At 32.5% G+C, this 22,048-nt stretch overlaps 3 protein-coding genes across 3 annotated transcripts; 1 reads left to right on the top strand and 2 right to left on the bottom strand.

Moving 5' to 3' along the window:
• Nucleotides 1-7,020: 7,020 nt before the first annotated feature.
• Nucleotides 7,021-11,702, top strand: LOC145574878 (3',5'-bisphosphate nucleotidase AHL-like). Its single transcript, XM_081632752.1, has 4 exons — nucleotides 7,021-7,428; nucleotides 8,771-9,440; nucleotides 9,976-10,308; nucleotides 10,977-11,702. The coding sequence occupies exons 1-3, from the start codon at nucleotides 7,269-7,271 to the stop codon at nucleotides 10,277-10,279; spliced, it is 1,134 nt and encodes a 377-aa protein (XP_081488878.1). The 5' UTR covers nucleotides 7,021-7,268; the 3' UTR covers nucleotides 10,280-10,308; nucleotides 10,977-11,702.
• A 213-nt stretch (nucleotides 11,703-11,915) lies between these two features.
• LOC145574877 (putative disease resistance protein At3g15700) lies at nucleotides 11,916-14,211 on the bottom strand. The gene is made up of 2 exons (XM_081632751.1): nucleotides 14,111-14,211; nucleotides 11,916-13,357 (listed from the first exon to the last, which is right to left on the bottom strand). Exons 1-2 carry the CDS (start codon nucleotides 14,121-14,123, stop codon nucleotides 12,198-12,200), a joined length of 1,173 nt encoding a protein of 390 aa, XP_081488877.1. The 5' UTR covers nucleotides 14,124-14,211; the 3' UTR covers nucleotides 11,916-12,197.
• A 664-nt stretch (nucleotides 14,212-14,875) lies between these two features.
• On the bottom strand, nucleotides 14,876-17,664 carry LOC145576797 (putative disease resistance protein At3g15700). Its single transcript, XM_081634504.1, has 3 exons — nucleotides 17,598-17,664; nucleotides 15,604-16,750; nucleotides 14,876-15,136 (listed from the first exon to the last, which is right to left on the bottom strand). The coding sequence occupies exons 1-3, from the start codon at nucleotides 17,608-17,610 to the stop codon at nucleotides 15,094-15,096; spliced, it is 1,203 nt and encodes a 400-aa protein (XP_081490630.1). The 5' UTR covers nucleotides 17,611-17,664; the 3' UTR covers nucleotides 14,876-15,093.
• Nucleotides 17,665-22,048: the final 4,384 nt, after the last annotated feature.

Below are 22,048 nucleotides of genomic sequence, written 5' to 3'. Positions count from 1 at the left end.
AGTGATTGTGGTTTGTAATATGGAGAAAAGATGAAGGAGGTGGCTTGATCACTAGCTGTGAGGACGAAAATGGAGGTGGTGGTTATTGTGGTTTGTGGTGATGGAAGAAGGATGATGGACGAGGTGGTAATGGAGGTTAGGATGAAGGTTGTGTTCATGGAGGAGGGATGAAGAAAGGTGTTCATAGAGAAAGAGAGAGAAAGAAGTGGTCATGGAGGAAAAAAAAGGAAAAAAAAAATTAAATTACCTAATCTTCAGGTAACCAGTCACTTAGGTTCAGTATGGGAGAATATATACCAAAGGTGGGATTATTCAGGGTTAATCCAAAGGTTGGATTATTTTAGGAGAACCAGCGAAAGGTTGGATTATTCTTGTGAAATTTTCCTATTTATTAAGGTGTTAAAAATGGTATCAAAGCTAAGGCCAAATTCGGTAACCTGTAGTGCTTTCAAGACGCAAACTTTTAAAACGAGAGGAGAATGTGCCTATGGTGCTCCCACATCACTAAGCTAGTTGAGGAGAATTGAACGAATTTTTCTTATTTAGGGATTGATTCATCAACTTTATAAAGACCAAGGCACGCCCTACATTCAAGATTTTAGGGGGAAATTAAAGTCAAATTATCTACTCAGTCCTTGTTCTCATCAGATTATTTTCAGTTCAGTTCATCTCTAATAAGTTCAGTTCAACTCAGTTCATTCAATGAGAACAGACCCTTTAAAGAACACGACCCTTCTTCAAAGAAAATACTTGGTCACCATTAGGAAGACCACGGGACTTGGAGATATTGAACAAATGTCCACTAAAGCAAGACTGATTGCCGGTAACATGATGTGATGCACCCGTATTAATAATCCAGGATGAGGACAAAGACTCACCTAGAAACCTGTCTTGTTGACGATGATTCACCATATTAAGCGAAACACGAACATCTTTGGGCTTGAGGTATGAGGATAGCGCAAACACATGTGCCTCCTTCACCTTCTATTGTTCTGCCTTCCCACAAGCAATGTTGCGAGACTCCTCCTCTTGAAAGAATGCTTGGTAAGCACGATTCAAATCAATGATGGGTTGTTGAGACTACAAATTTGTAGTCACCGCACCATATAAATCATCATCTACACCAACCAAAAATTGGTACAACACTTCCTCGTCGCGGTCAGCAGCATATTTCCCTGCATCATTGCAGGTGCCTTGGCCACAGGCACAGCCATGGGGTGGCTTGAGTCGCGTGAGTTCATGCCCTTCGGTTGCTTGCAATCTATTATTTTTGACCTAGATTGTTGCAACATAGGGCCATTGGAGACACAAAACCTTTTTCTCTAAATAATTCCATTGCCCGTAAAATCCACAAGACAACATTCTCACTCGGCTTGGTGATCGTTCCATCCACAAACACGAATTAGTCAAATTTCCAGGTTGATCTCCTGCACCAAGGTAGAACGGAGAAGAAAGTTTGATTTTCCCATCATCACCCATCGTTGAATCGGAAAGGGGAAAAAATATTCTCAGTTTTTAGGGTTTAAAGCTATGATGCCATGTTAGGAATTGATCGATTTTCCTTGAGTTGTACTGACATTAAGTGAGGTTTATATACAACCTAATTAGCAACATTAGGGCCTAAACTAACATTGGCCCAAGAAGCCTAAAAGCTAAAAACAATAAGCCTCAACAAGACCTTTTAGGTGGAAGTTTTGTCTTTCACCAAAACAAATCCTTGTGAGTTAGGACGAAAGAGGACAATATTTACTAGTGGCGAATTACATACAATTTTATTTCATAAACCAAGATAAACCACAACTATAATTGTACACTTCATTTTATGTCGGATGCTATCAAAAAATTTTGATATGAAATCCAAAACGGTGATTTTCATATCTTTAGTAATTAATAATTTAGGAAACAAATTAATTTGTATTTCATAACCGTCACTTTTTACATTAATGAAAAAAAATTAAAAAAAAAATGCACAGCAATACTATTGGTTTTAAATTTTTTTTTTTTTTTTTTTAAGAAAAAATAATTCTAAAATATCAACCAAATTTTAGTCTATAAATACCTTAATGTGTTTAATTTATAATCAATTCACATCCTTCTTTGAAACACTTTCACTCAACACAGCCATTTCTAAAGTTGAAATTATTGTGAGTGACCATGTAAGAGAGATAGATGAATTGTCTAGTTTATATGGGGCAAAAAGTCTTATCATAATTAATCCCAAAAATGACAAAAATAAAAGGGAGAAAGCTCTTGAATTGGAGAAAATGTTTATGGAAAAACAAAAAGAAATGCTTGATGAGAAGCTGCTCGAGTTGAAAAGGGAACATCATCGTCGAATTAAGAAGAAAAATTGTGGAAATCACAAGCAAAAAAAGAAGAAAATATATTGAAAGCCTTTCTTTTAATTTGGAAGAGTTGAAGGGTATTATTGTATTGTGTGATGAGAAATTAAAGGAGATTTGAGGAGTGCTTGCCTAAACTAATCAAAACATATATTTAGGATTACTTGGCTTTGTTTCTAAGCGTATTAAGTTGTATTTCCCATGGGAAATGTATGAATAAAAATTTGATATTTTATTTTCCATTAAATGCCTTCTCTAGAATACATTTAAAGTTTTAATTGGTTCTCTCTACTTCATCGTTTCTTAGTTATTTAACGTGTTCAATTAAAATTCAACACCCACAACTCTCACATTAAGTCCATTTACGTAGAATATATTGTCGCAACAAAGATTACATATAAATTTTCAAAATAGTTTAACATTAACTTTATGGCAAAATTTTGAATCTTTCATATAGGTTATAATTATTGATTTTTTTTTTTTTTTGACAACATAATTATTGATTGTAAAGTTACATGATATACACCAATACACCAATATATATATATATATATATATATATATATATATATATATATATATATATATATATATATATCACACATTAGGATATAAACAGTAACTAACTATTTATTACTCCCTTCATATAAATAAGTGAAATATTTCTCTCTTTTTTTTTTTTTTTTTTGACAAGAAGAAAAGGGATTTTATTAATAAAATAAATCCAAACGACACTTACATATAATTCCTAAAAAAACAAGAATTCCAACATAAAGTACACACCTTAAAACTAAATATATCGTAGATTTGATTAACAATTGCCTTAATAAAAAAACTTTATCTGAAGCAATACAATATGTGAGTTCGCACTGATTGTACACATATTTTTTATTGATTGATAATACATTTAATTATCAATAAAAATACCAATGGAAGCCCTACAAATATTTCTCTTGTACACATATGCCAATGAAAAATATTGATTGATAATACATTTAATTATCAGTAAATAAAAATTATAATAATTTAATATTAATAAAATATTAATGAGACGATTCTAACAAGTACTCACAAGACTATATTTATTCTTATGTATGTATAAATCACAAACATTAGTCAAAGTCAATTAGATGAATACTGCAAAAAATAAAACGTATCACTTATTTAAATACAGAGGGGTATATGTATCCTAAATACAGTATACTCGTAGCTTATTATTAGAGAAACACTTATTTATGTTATTGTCTATAATAATTTGAGCTATAAATAACTCTAATAACACGCATTGGTATTAATTATACTTTAGATGGTATCATCATTATACCAAGACACTTTTTCTTTAATACCAATAGATGCAAAAATGTTTTTGTTGGTATCGATAGAAGATAATATCGGAATACCAATATCGTGTTACTAAAATCATCCATGACTCAAGTTATGGGAGGATAAATACTACTTTCTCTCTTTATTTTTACTTGATCTGTTTCTTTTATCACACTTGCCGATACACAACTTTAACCATCAATAACTTTATTTCTCTAAAAATAAAAATTATAAAAGTTATATATTGTGATAGTACTTACACAAACTATTGGGTCAGTCCTGCCTGACTTATAGTTGTGTCAGTCGCGTGGGTTTATTTGCTCGGTCTTACTTTGTTCAGCCCAACTAGCTTATTAACGATGTTCAGCCCAATTTCTACTGCCACTTCTACAACTCTCTTATTCATCTTCAATTCTTTACTTTATCTCTCCTCTCTCCTTCAATGGTGAGTTGGCCTTACTTTCTCTCTCCTCCCTCCTTCAATGGTGGTTTCTTAAGCCATCTCACCGTACCACCCGTCAGTAAAGCCGTCGATATGATGTAAACGATGATTATTTTTTTTTTTATGAAGTTTTACTTATTTCTTTTTTTTTTTTGATGATTTTCCTTGTATTTAGGTGTATGGCTATAGAGTAGGTAATGTTCATTGTTGTAGAGGAGCAAAGAAAGAGGAGAGAGAAATTTTGTGTTAGTGACGGTCAACTAATTTAGAATATTATGATTACTTTAATTGTTTTTAATTTGACGACAACATTAGTGTCCATTTTTCAATATTTCCTTAATTAATTCATTTTGGGTTTTGGTTTTCATCAAATAATATATGTCCTCCAATAAACTTTACATTTCTTCTATCAAATAATACATTGTTTAGATAATTTGGGAGTGATATAATTCATATCCTCCAACATACTATACATATCCTCTAATAAACAGTATTGTATATATCATCTATCAAACTATTAAATAAAACATATCCTCTAATAAATTGTACATATTATCCATTAAATAAAACATATCATCTAACAAATTGTACATATCCTCAAACAAACTATACATATCCTCCATCAAATATTTTATATCCTCCAATAAATTATATATTGAGGATACATTTTATTGAGGATACATTTTAGTTAGATTGAGGTTATATTTACTTAAATTGAGGATACAATCATTTCTATTAAAGATACATTTAGTTAGATTGAGGATACAATAATGTCTATTGAGGATACATTTTAGTTAGATTGAGGATACATTTTAGTTAGATTGAGGTTACAATATATTTATTTTGTATTGAGGATACATTTCAGTTAAATTGAGGATACAATATTGTCTATTGAGGATATATTTTAGTTAGATTGAAGATACAATATTGTCTACAGAGAATACATTTTATTGAGAATACAATGTTGTCTATTGAGGATAAATTATAGTTAGATTGAGGTTGTATTAACTTATATTGAGGATACAATCATTTCTATTGAGGATACATTTAGTTAAATTGAGGATACAATATTGTCTACTGAGGATACATTTTACTTAGATTGATAATACATTTTTGTTCAATTGAGGATAAATCATATCCTCTAATAAATTATAGATATCCTATATCAAATAATTCATATCCTCTAATAAACTATAGATATCCTCCATCAAATAATTCATATCTTCCAATGAACTTTGCATATCCTATATATATATATATATATATATATATATATATATATATATATATATATATATATATATATATATATATATATATATATATATATATATACTCTAATTTTTTTTATTTTTTTTTACAACTGTATATATCCTCTAATTAAATGTACATATTTTCTAACATAATACATGTCCTCTATCAGATAATAGATACCCACTATCAAATAATACATATCTTCTACCAAATAATATATATCCTCTATTAAAATTTTTTTTAAAAAAAAATTAAAAATTAAAAGGTGATCAAAATGGAGGAACCTCCAATGAAGGTCTCGTACTAAGCTCATGGGTATAACATAAATTGCTCATTTCTCAACAAAAATACACGCATTTGTCATCAAAATGCTCCCAATTCAACATATAATCATATGGGACAATTAATTTCAACAATTATACATCATACAATAAAGCTCCAATTTCGATTTTTTTGGACATTTTTGAAAAATTCGAGAAACATTATACCAACATTTAGTTATTGATTATCATTTTCAAAATACAATTTTTGATGTTGCATTACAAGTTAGAAAGAGAAAGATAAGCAATGAGAGAGAAGTCGAATTGAGAAGTAGCAGTAACGGAAGGACAATAAAGGTTGCTGCACGAAATATTGGATGCGGCAAGCCGCACCCAATACTTTCTCTAGTACTTATTGAAACGATTATAACAAAATTCTATATGAATATGTTTTTCTTTGCATATTATTCACAAAATACGATTAAAAAAGAGGTCGTAAATAGTATAAAAGTCAAAGCGAATCAAGTAAAAAATAGCGGAGTATTACACTCCCACGCCAAAAGCTAATTAAAGAGTTAGGCCACTTTGCCACACTCACAAATAGGGCTGTACACAGTTTGGTCTGGACCATGACCAAACCGTATTTTAGCGGTTTGGTTTGATTTACGGTTTATAAAATTACGGTTTGGTCTCGATTTTTTTATAAATATGGTTTATGGTTTGGTTTGGTTTTGCAAAAATTATAAACCAAACCAAACCGTAAACCAATAAACCGTATTATAAAATTTATATAATTTTTAAATAAAAAAATTACTTATTATATAGTAAAAAAAAATTAAAGAATAAATAAAAAAACCATGAATAATAAATAAAAACTATATGGTCAATACTATATAATTAATGACTATAATGTAGTACTCCGTATGAATATTTTTTATTGTTATGTATTATTTTTATTATGTATTAGCACTTGATTAGTTTATTGTTATTTTTACTGTAACTTTATAGTAATCCATATAAATATTTTTTATTGTTATGTATTATTTTTATTATGTATTAGCACTTGATTAGTTGATTGTTATTTTTATTGTAACTTTGTAGTACAATTTAATCCGTTTGAGCTACTTTTTAAAACTTTATTATAAATTAATAAAATATTATTTGACAATATTTGAGGAAAAAATATCATCACATCATAAACCGCAAACCAAACCGCACCAAACCGTATTATTATGGTTTGGTTTAGTTTGGTTTCAATACTAATATGGTTTGGTTTGGTTTGAAAAATTTACCAAACCGCATTTTGCGGTTTGGATTGGTTTGGACTCAAATCGCACCAAACCAAACCATGTTCACCCCTACTCACAAACAAACGGAAGGTGCATATGAAATCATTCTTTCCAATTTTCAATAATACTGTACAATTTACGAATCAGAAACCAACCAAAAAACGCAAAAACTCTGTTACAAATTCCTTTCTTATGGAAGAGAGATTAATGGACCAGGAACTACCACCCTCTCAAAAGCTCTAAAATCCCCTCAATTTTATTTTTATCATTATTATAATTATACCATGTAATTCCAATTTCCGTCTCCCAATTTCCCTCATTTTCTCTCTCCTCGACTTTGAATGAACCTGGACTAAAAATGGCGGAAGGTGAGTTTTTGTTTTCCAAGGAATTGGATGTTGCTGTTCGAGTAGTTCATTTGGCTTGCGCTTTATGTCAGAGAGTTCAGAATAGCTTGCTTTCTGCTAATGCTTCCCAGGTCAATTCTAAAGATGATGATTCTCTTGTCACCGTTGCTGGTAATTCTCTTTACTTATTCATATTTGTATTTTTTTGGTTTTTATGATTTGGGTTTCATGAATTTTGGCATGAATTTGGTGTTTTGTTTGATGGGTATGCTTCAATTGTATGAATGTTTTCTGGGTTTTTTTGTATTGTTTTGGTTTAATGATTTTAATGGCAATGTGGGTTGATTATGAATTTTTGTATGATGCTGTTATGTTTTAATAATTACATTTTTGATAATTCTGGGTGCCCTTTAATGGAGTGTTTGATTAAAATTTTTTGATAATGTTGCATTAGTATTGATTGTTTGATAATGGTGTTTAAATGAGGATACCTTTAGACTTCTTTAGTGGAGAATTTGGTTAGATTTTTCTTACAACTTTGATAATCTTGCATTTAGTATTGATTATTTGATAATGGTGTCTCAATGAGAATACCTTTAGATTGAATGTCTGTTGTACATTATACATACACTCTGGGTGTAAGAAATGATTATGGTTTGAAGTGTTAATTATATAAAGGTTTATACTTTGAAGGCTGTTATGAATTTCTTTCAAATTCACCAATGTAAAGAAGTAAAGTATTCTTTCCATGATAAATTTTGCATGATTAGCCAATTAGTGAATTTCAATCTGCCGAAGAAAGTGATGTAATGGAGTGTAAGACTCACAATTGTTATTGAAGTATCTGTAGAGGGCTTTTCAGAGAAGTCCTATATATGTCTCTGGACTCTGGAGGTTACTTTCTATCAAAATGAACAGAATGGCAACTCATAAAATGACTGTGGGTGATGCTGTGTATGCCCTGTCGTGCAGTCGTATCGAGTTGTGAATCAGAATTAGAAGTTTTCTGGTCTAATTATGGCTTGGTAAAAAAAAAAAAAAAAGAAAACATAAATCATAGTGCAAGGTGCACCTAAGGGTTTTTTTTGCTCACTAAAATCTTGAAATGAGAAAAATATAATATCAAATGAGCAAGAAACCACCCTTGGGTACACCTACCTCTATGTGCACATGGGTGTATATAAAAGGTGTTCCTTAGTGAATTAGAAAGATGTTCTGCCACTAGCTTTTTTAAACACTAAATCATAGGAGTTTTATTTTTTTTGTTTTGAAGATTGTCTTACCTTTGCTTGAACAGCATTGGTGTATCAATGTCAGTAGTTTTTTTTTTTTTTTTTTTTTTTTCTTTTTTCTTTTTTTGGTTAAGTTTTTGCAATCAATTATGAAGTTATTTTGGTTTTGTAAATTGATGGATAGCCTTTACACTTGTGTATTCATTCAAATTTGACTTTATATTCGTGTTATGCTTTGTGCACATGAATTTGATGACAGATCGGCATTACTGCATGAACAGATTATAGTGTACAAGCTGTTGTTAGCCAAATACTGTCAGAATCTTTCGGAAGCCAAAATTTGTCCATTGTTGCTGAGGAAGATGCACAAACTCTCTCAAAGTCTGACTTATTGCAAGCAGTGGTGAATACGGTGAACGAAAGTTTCTCAGAAGCTCCTAGGTTTGGTCTTAAAGTCTCAAACATTCCTCTTGCCCCCAACCAAGTGCTTGAAGCCATTGGTCGATGCAACTCTTCTGGTGGTCCTAAAGGAAGACATTGGGTTTTGGACCCTGTTGATGGAACCCTGGGTTTTGTACGTGGCAATCAGTATGCTGTTGCCCTAGCATTGATCGAGGAGGGAAGAGTAATACTTGGAGTCCTGGGGTGCCCCAACTACCCTGTGAAGAAGGGTCTAGTGAACCACCATCATCAACTCACATCAGAAATGTCCTCCGCCTCTCCTGATATGTGGGAGAAAGGCTGTGTAATGTATGCAAAGAGAGGCACTGGTAAAGCATGGATGCAGCCATTAATTCATGGAGAATTGAAGGTTAACTCGTTTGACTCTGCGAGAAAAATTCAAGTTTCCTCTGTTAAGGATCCAGCTCTTGCAACATTTTGTGAACCAGTGGAAAAAGCCAATACCAGTCATTCTTTCACAGAAGGGGTTGCTCACAGTGCTGGACTTAGGTGGGTGTATTTGAGTGTTTGTGTGTGTTTGACTACCAAAATAACACTCTATTTTCACTGTTGTTCTCATTGTTTAAGCCTTGAGGTGAAGTTTATCTCATGTCAATCATGAAATGTGAAGTCATGAATATAGTAAGACCTCATTTGTCTAGATCGCATGTCCATATATAATATGAAGTATGCAATTAGGCATGTTCTCAACCTGCTCGCATATTTAACTTAGTATTTCAAGGATTGGTTTGTATTCTCTTTTGTGTTATCTCGTTTGTCCTGTGGTTATATGCACCTCCTTTCTTCTTCTAGATATGAGAATAATTTTCTAAAACTTGATGCTGTAAAGTGTCAGTTTGGTTTTAGTGGCAATGTTACAATGCAGTTAAATTATACACATGTAAAATCTTAACTTGGCTCATACATGAAAGGCTTGATACCTCTCTGATAACTGTTATGTGACTAATGTCATCATTGTTTATTCATCAAGTTCTACAGTTTGTATTTGAACCTTACGGCTCCAATTTAAATAAATTGTTTCCAGGAAGAAGCCTTTGCGTGTATATAGTATGGTGAAGTATGCAGCCATAGCTAGAGGAGATGCCGAAATTTATATGAGGTTTGCTACAGCTGGTTATAAAGAGAAGATATGGGATCATGCTGCTGGTGTGCTTATTGTACAAGAGGCTGGTGGTGTGGTAACTGATGCCGGAGGACGCCCACTGGACTTTTCAAGGGGAGTGTATTTGGAAGGTCTTGATCGTGGAATAATTGCTTGTTCTGGAGCTGTATTACATGAGAAAATTATAGGTGCTGTTGATACTAGTTGGGAATGCTCACTCCTCTGAAGCCTGTGGGAGTATCATCATTTATGAAGGTAATATGTCGTAGTTAAATCCTTCTCTTTGATTTCTTGCTACTTTGGTTCATCTTTTAGCCTCAGCAAGTGAATTATGGCTATTTTTCTTTTTTCATATATAAGCAGGGATTTTATTTCGGTGAGGCTGAGGCATTCATTTTACCATATGTTGGAGTGTTGAGAATCTGACAGTCCCTTACCTTTCATATTGACCATAAGAATCACCAACCCTTGTGAGTGGGTAAAAAAGAGAAACTACAAAATTAATTCTTAACACACTTGTGACTAATCATAGTTTTAACATTGATGTAATAATACATAACATTGTACTTGGTTCATTCTTATTAAGCACAATTTTATAATTCACTTGTCTATATATTGTCAGCAATCTTCTTGCCAAGGGGGTTGGAGGGAAAGATGAGCTGCTTCTTTTATGGATAGTGTATTCATTGAGTCTGCCCTTGAGGTTGGATAGTGTATTCATTGAGTCTGCCCTAATGCCTATGAGTCGGTAGTTTGGTCACTGTTGAGGCTGGAGACCAAGGCAATGGTGTAGATAGGCTTCAATTCCACTTCCTTTGCTTGATTATCGCCTCCTAGAATTATACATGCACATTTCAGTTCCTATAGTTTCTATTGTAATTGGTGTTAGCAGCTGAGACCATCTTTCAATGCCTTTCTTACAGCTGAACTGCATTTTTGAAGTTTCTGCCGCTGCTTCTTCGAACTCAGGAAGGATGCCCATGAAGGTAAAAAAAAAAAAAAAAAAAAAAAAAAAAAAAAAAAAAAAACCTTCCTGCAAAGACCGGCCCAGCAACTAGTGCACTTGCTTTTCCATTTTTTTCGCTTCAAACAGGTGTCTATATTTGTGGAACTGCTCTATATTTTTTCCTTGGCATCGAGTTGCACCTAGGGATGGCAACGGGTCGGACTCGGAGCGGATTATGCTAAATCCGACTCCGATCCGACAAGAAGTCGGATGTTAAATCCGACATCCGACTCCAACTCCGACATCCGACTCCGAAATCCGACTCCGACTCCGACTTCAATATCCGACCTCCGACTCCGACTCCGACCCGACTCCGAGTTTCTTTTACATTATTTAATATACTTTGAGATGTTGGGCTATTTGGGCCTTGACAACCCACACCCAACGCCACCATGACCCACACAAAAATCCACTATCTATTGGAGTCGGAGTCGGATAATCCGTCAAAGTCGGACATTTGTCGGAGTCGGATTTTTTTCTCGGATTTTTTTTAGGATCCGACTCCGACCCTCCTCCGACTCGGAGTCGGATTATTTTAACGGAGTCGAACTCGGATTACTTTTTTCTCGGACTCGGAGCGGATTTTTTACCTCGGATCGGGGCAGAGTAGGGTCGGATTCGGACTGGATTGCCATCCCTAGTTGCACCTGTTGAATTTTGTTGGCTAAAAGAACAAATTTATTACAGTTAATACATTAATTCTCTTTGCCGTTGTTACGTGTTCTAGACCAATGTTCTATTTGGGGATGTATTAAGATGGCATACATTGAATAAGAAAACTCAATTTCAAAGAAAGTTTGAGAAATTCCTTCACGACTAATTTCTAGTTGGGATTTTTACAGCAACGGAACGAACATAGACAAAGAAGTGAACATGAGATAGAGAAGCTCAAATGCTCAATATAACTGCAACCTCACCCCCTTTATATTTCATAAACTTTTTGTCAGGCTCTTAAATGGATATGAACGTGTAAAACACCTACTTCAGAGAATCAGAGTTCAGTGTTCTTACTATCAACATAAGCATGGACTTTCCTTTCAACTTAAAACACAATTTCATTAACTTATCGTCATTCTTCATATGTTACTGCATACCAAAGGGGTTGTTAGGGTATAAACTAGAACAAATCTTCGAGGTGTTATCCTTTTAACATCTCATTGAGACATGTCTCCCAGGCGCCAATGTCATCCTCTCCTCTTAGATTTGTTGCCTGGTCGACAATTTTGAGAGGCACACCCTTACATTGCTTAACAATTCTCTGGGCTACTTTTTCTATTGGAGGCTTAAGCTCGAATGCTTGTTGCACCTGCTTAAATAGATCCAAAGCTTCATCATCCGGAAGTGGATCTATTGCTATTATATTGTTCTGGCACCCAATTTTTCGACACACATCAGGAGACCGTGAAGTGATGATCATTTTCCCTGTTCCTGCACCAAGAGGAATTCCTACCTTATCTTCCGAGAAATATTTCTTCAAGCCATCTAATATCAGCACAAAGTTCCTTTGTCGCAATGCTCGATGCAAAAAAGCTGCCCTTTTTGGCAAGTCCTCTTCCTTCAAATCAATTCCTAAATCTTTTGCTATAGCACCCTGCAAATCATATTCATTTTGGTCTTCAGTTACTGTAATGAAGTAAACATGTTTATAATATCTTAACAGCTGATTATGAATGTTTTTCGTTACAGCAGTTTTTCCTATTCCTTTGATTCCATGCACCCCAATTCTAGTAGCTCCATTTCGTAACCACGTAAGAATTCTCCTGCTATTCTCATTTGCAGCCTTGCCCACCAGCAGTGTTTCCACGAATTCCACTCGTTCTCTGACAGGAGATAGTACCTCTTCAAAGACTCCCGAACTGTAAAGATCATCCACCTCTTGAATCAGTCTCTCAACAAGATTACCTAACCATGCTCGATATAGGAACTTCCAGAAATGATTAGTTTCTCCTAACATATCTTGTAGCAACATTTGTACCTCATTGCATTTGGTTTCAGCAGAAGATATCCAATTATCAACTTCTCTTTTTCTCCGCCTTCCTGTCTGAAACTCTCTCTCTTCAACCTGCTTTATCATATCTTCTAGTCTTATATGCAACTTTTCCCTTCTTTCAGGGAGTGTCTGCACGTTGGCGTTGAGATTGTTGTAGAAGTGGATCCACCGTGGTAAACTGCCAATGAAGTCCAATGCATCCTTAAACGAATCAATCCCATCTGAGATCTTTGTCAAGTCCAAGCGTTCTGTTCTTAGCAAACAGACTACTGTAATTAACAGCAGCAGCGCTGTATATACTGCATTCACTGCAGAAGAAAGGAGCACACATTAAAAATTCCCTAGTCTATGCTCTGGATTTGCCTGAACATAATTACTTCATCCAGAATCGATCAGATTTCATAATCCCAAAATTAGAGAAATCCTCATGATTCATTTCATATAGTGGCGTATAGAGAAATCCAAATACTATCTTAGGAGATGTGACAACTATAAACGTTACAAATTTACAACTATCCCGGAAATTTGATAGTATACGTGACTAATTCTTGTGTTTAGATAAGTGACCACCCCCTAATGTTTTAAATTGCAGTTCTTTTTATTGAATTTTAATTTCATATTTCACAATCAGCTAAATTAAAGACACAATCAATGTATTAACTTCCAAAAACCAGCATCTTGTAAACTATAATCTAGATGGGTTTAGCCTCATCAGATATATTCCTGTAAGACTTAGGTAATTTATTATTCGGTACTAATATTATGAGAAAATCTCCGAAAACTTTACCAACTAAACTAGCTATACCGGTTATCTCATAACATTTTGCTTTCTCTGTAACTGTTGCAACAATCAACATATGCTCAAGTTGCAAAATTTATTGCCTGTTACTCCTTAATAGACATAAAAAGCAGAGAGTTTAAATGGGTATTCATTTGAAGCAAATCTCAACTCCAGAAATATAAAATGAACAAAATTAATAATACAATAAATAACTTTCAATTAACTAAAACTTTAAATAAGAAAATAAAATGCAAGAAAAATAAAATGGTAAAGTACTTACGATATTCAATCATTGGAAGCAATCTGTATCTTCCCAAAGGGTTGATGAGGAAAAGAGAGAAAGAAGAGAAGCAAAAAAATTGAATTTGGAGTTAAAAAAATAAAGGTCAAGTGAAGTATACTTTTAGTAGAAGACATGAGCTTAAATTATTAACTTTGTTGGGAGAGTCAACCTTTAAAGTCTTCTGTCCAAACTTGCCTATACTATTTACTAGTACGTATTTCCTGGAAGTTGCATCAACAATTTAACTTTAGGGAGATGGGTGGCTAGCGATTAATGGTGACAATCTAGTCGTTTAGATATGGTTGAGTTTTGCGTGTTCTAGATGATTTAGCTCCGATTTTATTCAAGTGATGAGTAATTTCTTGGGTTTGGAAAGAGAAATTCACTTCAAGTAAACTGATACTTGTATGTGTTAGGTTGTTCGACCTTGTTTAATACTTCTTCCACATAAACAACAATCGGAAAAAAATAGTAACATTTGTGCATAAATTGATAATTTTTGAAAGGTTGCTCATCAAAATGAATCCTCTTAGACTTACAATACAATTCTGTATCAATTACATTCCATTATTCATCTACACTGTCAAGAGTGAATTCACATGTCAGATGATGTGTCCAGCCACTCATTTACATCAGGAGCTCCTCTTAGTCGGACAGCCATATCGATGATTTTCAATGGTATGCCATTACATTTCTGAATTATATCGCGAGCAACATTCCTAATGTCTTCAGAAATAGGAATATCTGCTGCTAGTTTCTCCATGAACAAATTCTTTGAGTCCTCTTGAGACAGGGATTCCAACACAACAGTTTCTTGACACAACATTCTTTTACAAACATTGAGAAGTCATTATTAATTTCCCTTTGTTTCCTTCCAAAGGGATGCTTACATCCTCGAGAGCAAAGTCTTTGGGTAGTCCGTCTAAAATAAGAACAAATTCTTTCATTGAACTGTATGCTTGGCAGCTGCCCTTCTGTTTTCACTTCCTTCTGGTCGTGGTAGGTGGTTCGCCTTCATTTCTTCTGCAATGCAACCTTCAAGTCCATAAATACTGAAGTCTTAATTAGGTACATTAACATAAAAAACACGACATAAGATTTCATCCTATTTTTGATACAATTGCACCCTTCAACTCAATTGTGACTAGAGGTACCCGGCAACATGAGATAGTGAAGTTGAAGAACACCACTAACGGCATGTTTTGGCAATAACAAATTATGGTAATACATTAAACTTTTGTAATCTGCAATGCAACCTCACCCCCAAAGTATTTCATGAATTCTCAGTCACACAATAACTGATCTAAAATTGGCTATGAACATTTAAAACACATACTTCACATTATTGCGCTATTGCTATCAACATTAACACAAACTTACATGAAAACATTACACACGACTTAGTTAATATAGTTGTCATTCATATATATGCTACTGCATGTCACAGGGATCATTAAGGTACAATATAGAAAAATTGTTTCTAGTGTTACCCTTTTAACATCTCTTTGAGATTATTTTCCCAGATGCTAATGTCAGCCTCCCCTCTTAGTTCTGTTGCCTTGTCGACAATTTTGAGAGGCACACCCCTACATTGCTCAACAATTCTTTGTGCTACATTTTCTATTGGAGGGTTTAGCTTGAATGCTTGTTGAACCTGCTTAAATAGATTCAAACCATCATCATATGAAAGCGGACCCATTTGTACTACCTCCTGGCACCCAGATCTTCGACACACATCAAGAGATCGCGAAGTGATAATCATTCTCCCTATCCCAACACCAAGCGGAATCCCTATCTTATCCTCTGAGAGAGGTTCCCTCAAATCATCTAATATCAAAACAAAATTTCTTTGTCGCAATGCTCCCAGCAACAAAGCTGCCCTTTTTGGCTCATCTTTTTCCTGCAAGTCAATTCCTAGAACTTTTGTAATAGCACCCTGCAGAGTACATTCCCTGTGATCCTTAGGTACTTCAATGAAGTAAACATGATCATAAGACCTACAAAGCTGATTATAAATGTTCATCATAACTGCAGTTTTTCCTACTCCTTCGATTCCATACACCCCAATATTAGTAACTCCATTTTGTAACAATGTCATAATTTTCTTGATATTCTCTTTTGCAGCATCACCCACCAATTCTGTTGTCACAAATTCTGCTCTTTCTCTAACAGGAGATAGCGCCTCTTCAAATGCTCCTGAACTGTGAAGATCATCCATCTCTTGAATCAATCTCTTGACAAGATTTTCTGACCATACTTGATAAAGAAATTTCAAATGACAAGTTTCTCCTTTCATTTCTTGCAGTAACTTATGTACCTCAGCGCATTTAATTCCTGCAGAAGCTAACCAATCATCAGCTTCTCTGGTTCTCCGCCTACCTGTCTGAAACTCTTGGTCTTCAATCCACATTCTCTGATCACTCAATCTTACCTGCAACCGGTCCCTTTTTTCTTCTAGTGTTTGCACACTGGCATTGAGATTATAGTAGAAGTGAATCCACCCTGGTACATTGCAAATGAAATTCAATTCATCCTTAAACGACTCGATCCCATTTGTAATCCTTTTCCAGTCCACGCGTTCCCTTATTAGCAAACCGGCTACAATCATCAGCAGCAGCACTGAGGCTATGACACTAACTGCAAACGAAAGAACAATTTACTAAGGTATTCATCTAGTCCAACATTTGATTTTACTACAACATAATAATTCTGTTCACGACCGATCAGGTTATACTTGTATCCCCTCAGAATCAAGTACTATCTCCGTTAACTTTTAGTTGCAACTTTGGAATATTTTATACCTCACAAATAATAGCCCAAAGTTGCAACTAAAAGTTAACGGAGATAGTATATGACATCGCTTTAAAATCAGATCAATTAACATACTCCAGCAGCTTGAGCCAATTCTATCCTATATAATACAAAGTATATTGACAAACCAAATACTACCTCCATTTCATATTATTTGCAATTATTTGTGAGATACTATTATAAAATGTTACAAATAATATGAAACTGTGGTATTAATAATATTAGAGAATGTAATTACTTCTTTTTGAATATCCAAACATAGCATAAGTGACTTATCAATTTCAAACTAAGGGATTATATTTTACCTTTTATTTTATACACAAGCACAAAGTTCTGGACTTTGTCAAAAAAAGACAAACGAAAACAAACTCAAAAATTAAGTGAATGTTGGACACCTGATTATTCCTTATAATCATAGAAATTTAATTACTTTTTGTCGGAAATTTCATTTATACACATTTTTGTAGAGTAGCATAGAAATTAAGATAAATCAAAGATCCAACCTTTTAAAGATTTTGTTTGTGAGTAATTAAAGGGTAAATAAAGGGTAAATTTCATAAATATAATTGAAGCAAAAGCAAATACCAAATCAAAACTCCAGAACCTAGATAAACATTGTAATTAAAAGAAAAGAGAAGTTTAGATGCAAGAAAAAGAGGAGAAAAGTACTTACGATAATCAATCATTGGAAATAAATTGTATCTTCACAAGTGTAAGAGGATTCAGAATTTCAGTTTCATGGAAGTAAAAGGCTAGGGGTACACAAAGTGTACAAGATTCTTTTTGTACACCACCAATTAAAAAACGCCAAGTCAGCAATGTATTTATGGAAACAAAAAAAAGAAGAGGGAAAGGAAAAAAAGAAGAGGGAAATTTGGGCGGTACAATTTTCCTGCTGGGCGCCAATGTGATGAAGGTGGGAGGGAAAAATTTGTGTGGGCGGCAACAATGAATGACTCGATTATTGGGTAATGCACCATTAATTTCCAGATTAAGCAAAGAAATTTCCCTTCTCTTGAACCTGCAATTCATCTTTTCCCCCAAATTTCGTCGGCGAAGAACACAACCCATTTGATTTAGGGAACGAATTGTGAAGAAATTAATCAAGTTTTCGATTCAATTTCGTCAATCAATTACAAGAATTTGCAGGTAATCTTGATAGCTGTAGGATTATGTCGTTTAAAATTCCTAATTTGATTTTTATGATAAATTAGGGTTTATATTGTATGAATTCTGAGTAAATGATTTTTGGGTTAAAATTAGTTTTATGTAAAGATTAAATTGAAAGGGTAGAGCGTTTCGAGTAACACATTGATATCTATGTTGTGTTTGGTTTTGTTTGTTTTTATAATTGTTGTTTGTGAGGGTTGAATATAATTGAAGGTGTGTTGCTGGGTATAATTGTAATGGAATCAGTTTTTAAATAAAATCGAGGTGTGTATTGCTGTTAATAATAATTTTTTTATTTATAGGATCAGTTTGTTATTCGTGGGGTCATATAGTCAATATAAAAACAAAATATTAATTTGCAGTATCATTTTATATTTTGTAGCATCTAAAATAATACTGCTGTGTGTTTGACAGTGTGGCAGTGTAATGGAAAGTGAAAACGGGGCCTCTCGTTTGAACATTGACCTGAATTTAGTGATAAACGACGTGGTTAGTTCTATCGGAGATGTAGAATCAAACGATGTAACTGTTAATATTGGGGAACTTCCATTCGATCTTAATGAAGATGTTGAGATTAATAGCATTGACACTGAGGAGGTAGATGTGGAGGCTAATATTAATAATAATGGACATGATTCTCAGAATGGTGATGTTGAGATTGATATCATTGGCAATGAAGAGGATGATGTGGGGATTAATGACCATAGAAATGGACATGATTCTGACAATGAAGATGATGAGTTTAATATCATTGACAATGAAGGGGTTGATGATGTGGTTAGCAACATTAGAAATGGACATGATTTTCAAAATGGTTCAAACGGTGAAGAACAACATAGTGGTACTCCAGCCGTGGGTATGAATTTTGCAAGCGGTGAAGAATTTACAAAGTTTTGCCATATGTATGCCTTTGAGAAAAATGTTTGTATTTGTATGAATTAGATATGAATCAGTAAGACAATATTTAAATTGATCCTGTTAATACCATTTTGATGCTGTTTAAATTCGCAAAGATGTTGTTTTATGGAATTTGATGCTCAGAAATGCGGAAAGGTTTTGGGTTTGTAGTAGGAGTTTCATAATTTCAGATATAAAGAAACCAGACCTCGAACTGTTTTATTGACGATTCGTAACATTAGTATTTAAAAGTACTAATTTATATTAGGACGTTACTATTTATGGGTAATTAGTGGATGAAATATAAAATGCAAACAAAAATAATAATAATTGGTATATTGAATTTAAATTAATCATAATTTGGATTGTTTTATTGATAATTAGTATCATTGGTATTTAAAAGTATAATTTAAAATGGGAAACATTAGTATTTATGGCTATTATGTAAATGAAAACTAAAAATAAAACCCCCAAAAAAAAATGGAGTAGTTTGGATTCGAACACGGATCACTTATACATAATAGGAAAGCATTCACCAACTACACCAAGGGGTATCAGCACATATATTATCGTACTATTTATTTATTTGTACTATTTATATTTATGTCAAATATATTGGATGATTCTATTAAAGACAATATGATTCCTTAAATGATAATAATACGCTTATTAATATATTATGATGATTATTGTATGTTGTTGTTTGGTTTAATAATGTGTTTCAACAAAAAAAAAAAAAAAAAAAACAAAAAAAAAACAAAAAAAAAAACAAAAAAAACTTAAATATATTAATCAAAGTGAGATATTTTAATAGGCGGTCAAATTTAAAACTATTTCAATGCACACCGTCATTCGCTAAGGGTTTGTTCTCTTCGCCTTATAAAAATAATTTTTAGGTCTAATAAGTTCAGATTAGTTCAGATAAGTTATAATAATGTCCAATAAGTTAAATAAGGTCTAATAAGTTACATTAAGTTAAATAAGGTCTAATAAATTTCAATAAGTTCTAATCAAGTCTAATAATAAGGTCTAATAATAAGTAGGAGTGTCCATTCGGTTTTTGGTTTGAATTTAGCTCAAATCCAATCCGATCCGAAATAAATTTCGATTTTCAATTATCAAATCCAACCTGACCTGAATTCCTCACCAAATCTAATCCAATTCAAACATATTTAAAATTCGGTTATTTGGAATCATTACGAGAGTGCAAATTAAAATACGTTGCATATATTTTGGGCCTAATGCGATAATAAAAATTAAAATACAATAATATAAAAAATTATTTATTAAAAGTATAGTTGTACACGATTAATAGAAGTATTGAAAACGTAAATAGGTTACATGATAAATAGTAATTATTATAATAATAGTTTAGCATGATTATATTAACAATACTTATTTATAAACTAACGATTTCATATTTAATTTATTTCGGTTATTTGGATTCAAACAAGGTCAATCCAATCCCATTCGAACGTCCGAATTTTCAAAAAAATTCAAACCGATCCGATCCGATCCGATTCGATTTAAAGTCTGGATCCGATCTGAATTAATAATTCAGTTTTGATTTGATCTAAAGTTCTGGTATAGTGAAGAATCGAACACGAATCACTTGATTATTACAATAGAAAAGCATTGACCAACCAAGTCATGGGGTATCAACACGTGCACTTATAAATATTAAATTTATATATGTTATCCATTACCAAGTAAGTTTCAATTTATTAAGCTGAGTTTGAAATCATACATGTATATATTAAATTTATCATATTAAAAAACATCCACTAAAATGAACTATTTATATAAGTTATTTGGGAATTAATATAATCGTTTTTGTATGTTTCGCATCATATCCATCAACATAGGTTACATTTATTGTAAGTTGGGTATTAAATGAAGTGGTTATCTTTTAAAATTTCTTAAATTTGAAAAATTGTTACTTAAAAAATACTTTTTTTTTTAGAAAAATAAAATACTTATTTAAGAGCACTGTGTAGATTTGATTTAATAAAAAATAAAAATTAAAGATTATTTATAGGTCCTTTTTTATTATATATAGAGAGTTACACATAAAAGTATAACTTTATTCCCTTAAAAGAAATTTTAAAAAAATATGACTTTGTTATTTTGATATATTAAAAACAAATAAAAATTATGTAAAATTGGGAAGTTATCAAACCAATGTACTGTCATAGAGTTCGACCAAATATGTTTGTTAATTTCGATTTTTGTAAAACATAAATGATTCGTTCATTTCTTTTGTTAGTTATGATTCTATAAAACCAAAAATGATTACTTAACATTTAAAATTTTACTGAAAATAAAATGAGGGAAGATTTTCACTAAACTCCCATTCAATGAACTCTTAATGGTGGTAAAATTTCATGTGGCACTGACATTTAGCTTTGGAAATAGTAATTAGGAGAGAAAAAGTAATTTCCCTTTTCACCATTAGCGCATACTTAAAGTTTCTTCATCTCCTTCAATATAATAAAATTTGATAAATTCATTCGTCTACTGATTCTAAACATATTCAGTGAATACTTTTATTAGTAACTTGATACCAAGAAATATAATTTAAAAACAAGTCTATGGCACCACTTGACTCTGCATCTTGTTTCATTCAATATCGACTACATACAATAAAAATATAAATAAAATGAATGTATTGAATATTTGATCTCATGACCATAGTTTATAAGACTAGTAATGCAAAATTTATTATATTGTTATTTTAAAAACTAATATACTTGACTAGTATAAATATTTAATAATTCTTATTATAAGTAATATTAAAATAAGTCACGGTGGACTAAAAGTAAACTAGGAATAGCTGAAATAAAATTGAAAATTATACCAATGAAATTAATTAGGGCTCTATTGTCATAAAAATATTTAGATAATAAAATACAAAGTCTATTGTACGCACACTTTATTTTAAAGGAAGAAACAAAAGTTAAAATGGTAAGAGATATTAACATGAATTTATCATTATAAATACTCCGCATATAAGTCAAGAAGGGGTAAAAATATAACATTAGTGAAGGGCTAAAAAGA

Source organism: Chenopodium album, chromosome 13 (assembly GCF_948465745.1).
Source record: "Chenopodium album chromosome 13, dcCheAlbu1.1, whole genome shotgun sequence".
Classification (NCBI taxonomy): Eukaryota; Viridiplantae; Streptophyta; class Magnoliopsida; order Caryophyllales; family Amaranthaceae; genus Chenopodium; species Chenopodium album.
The sequence above is the reverse complement of the archived record's forward strand: the minus strand, read 5'-3'. Positions and strand labels throughout refer to the sequence as shown.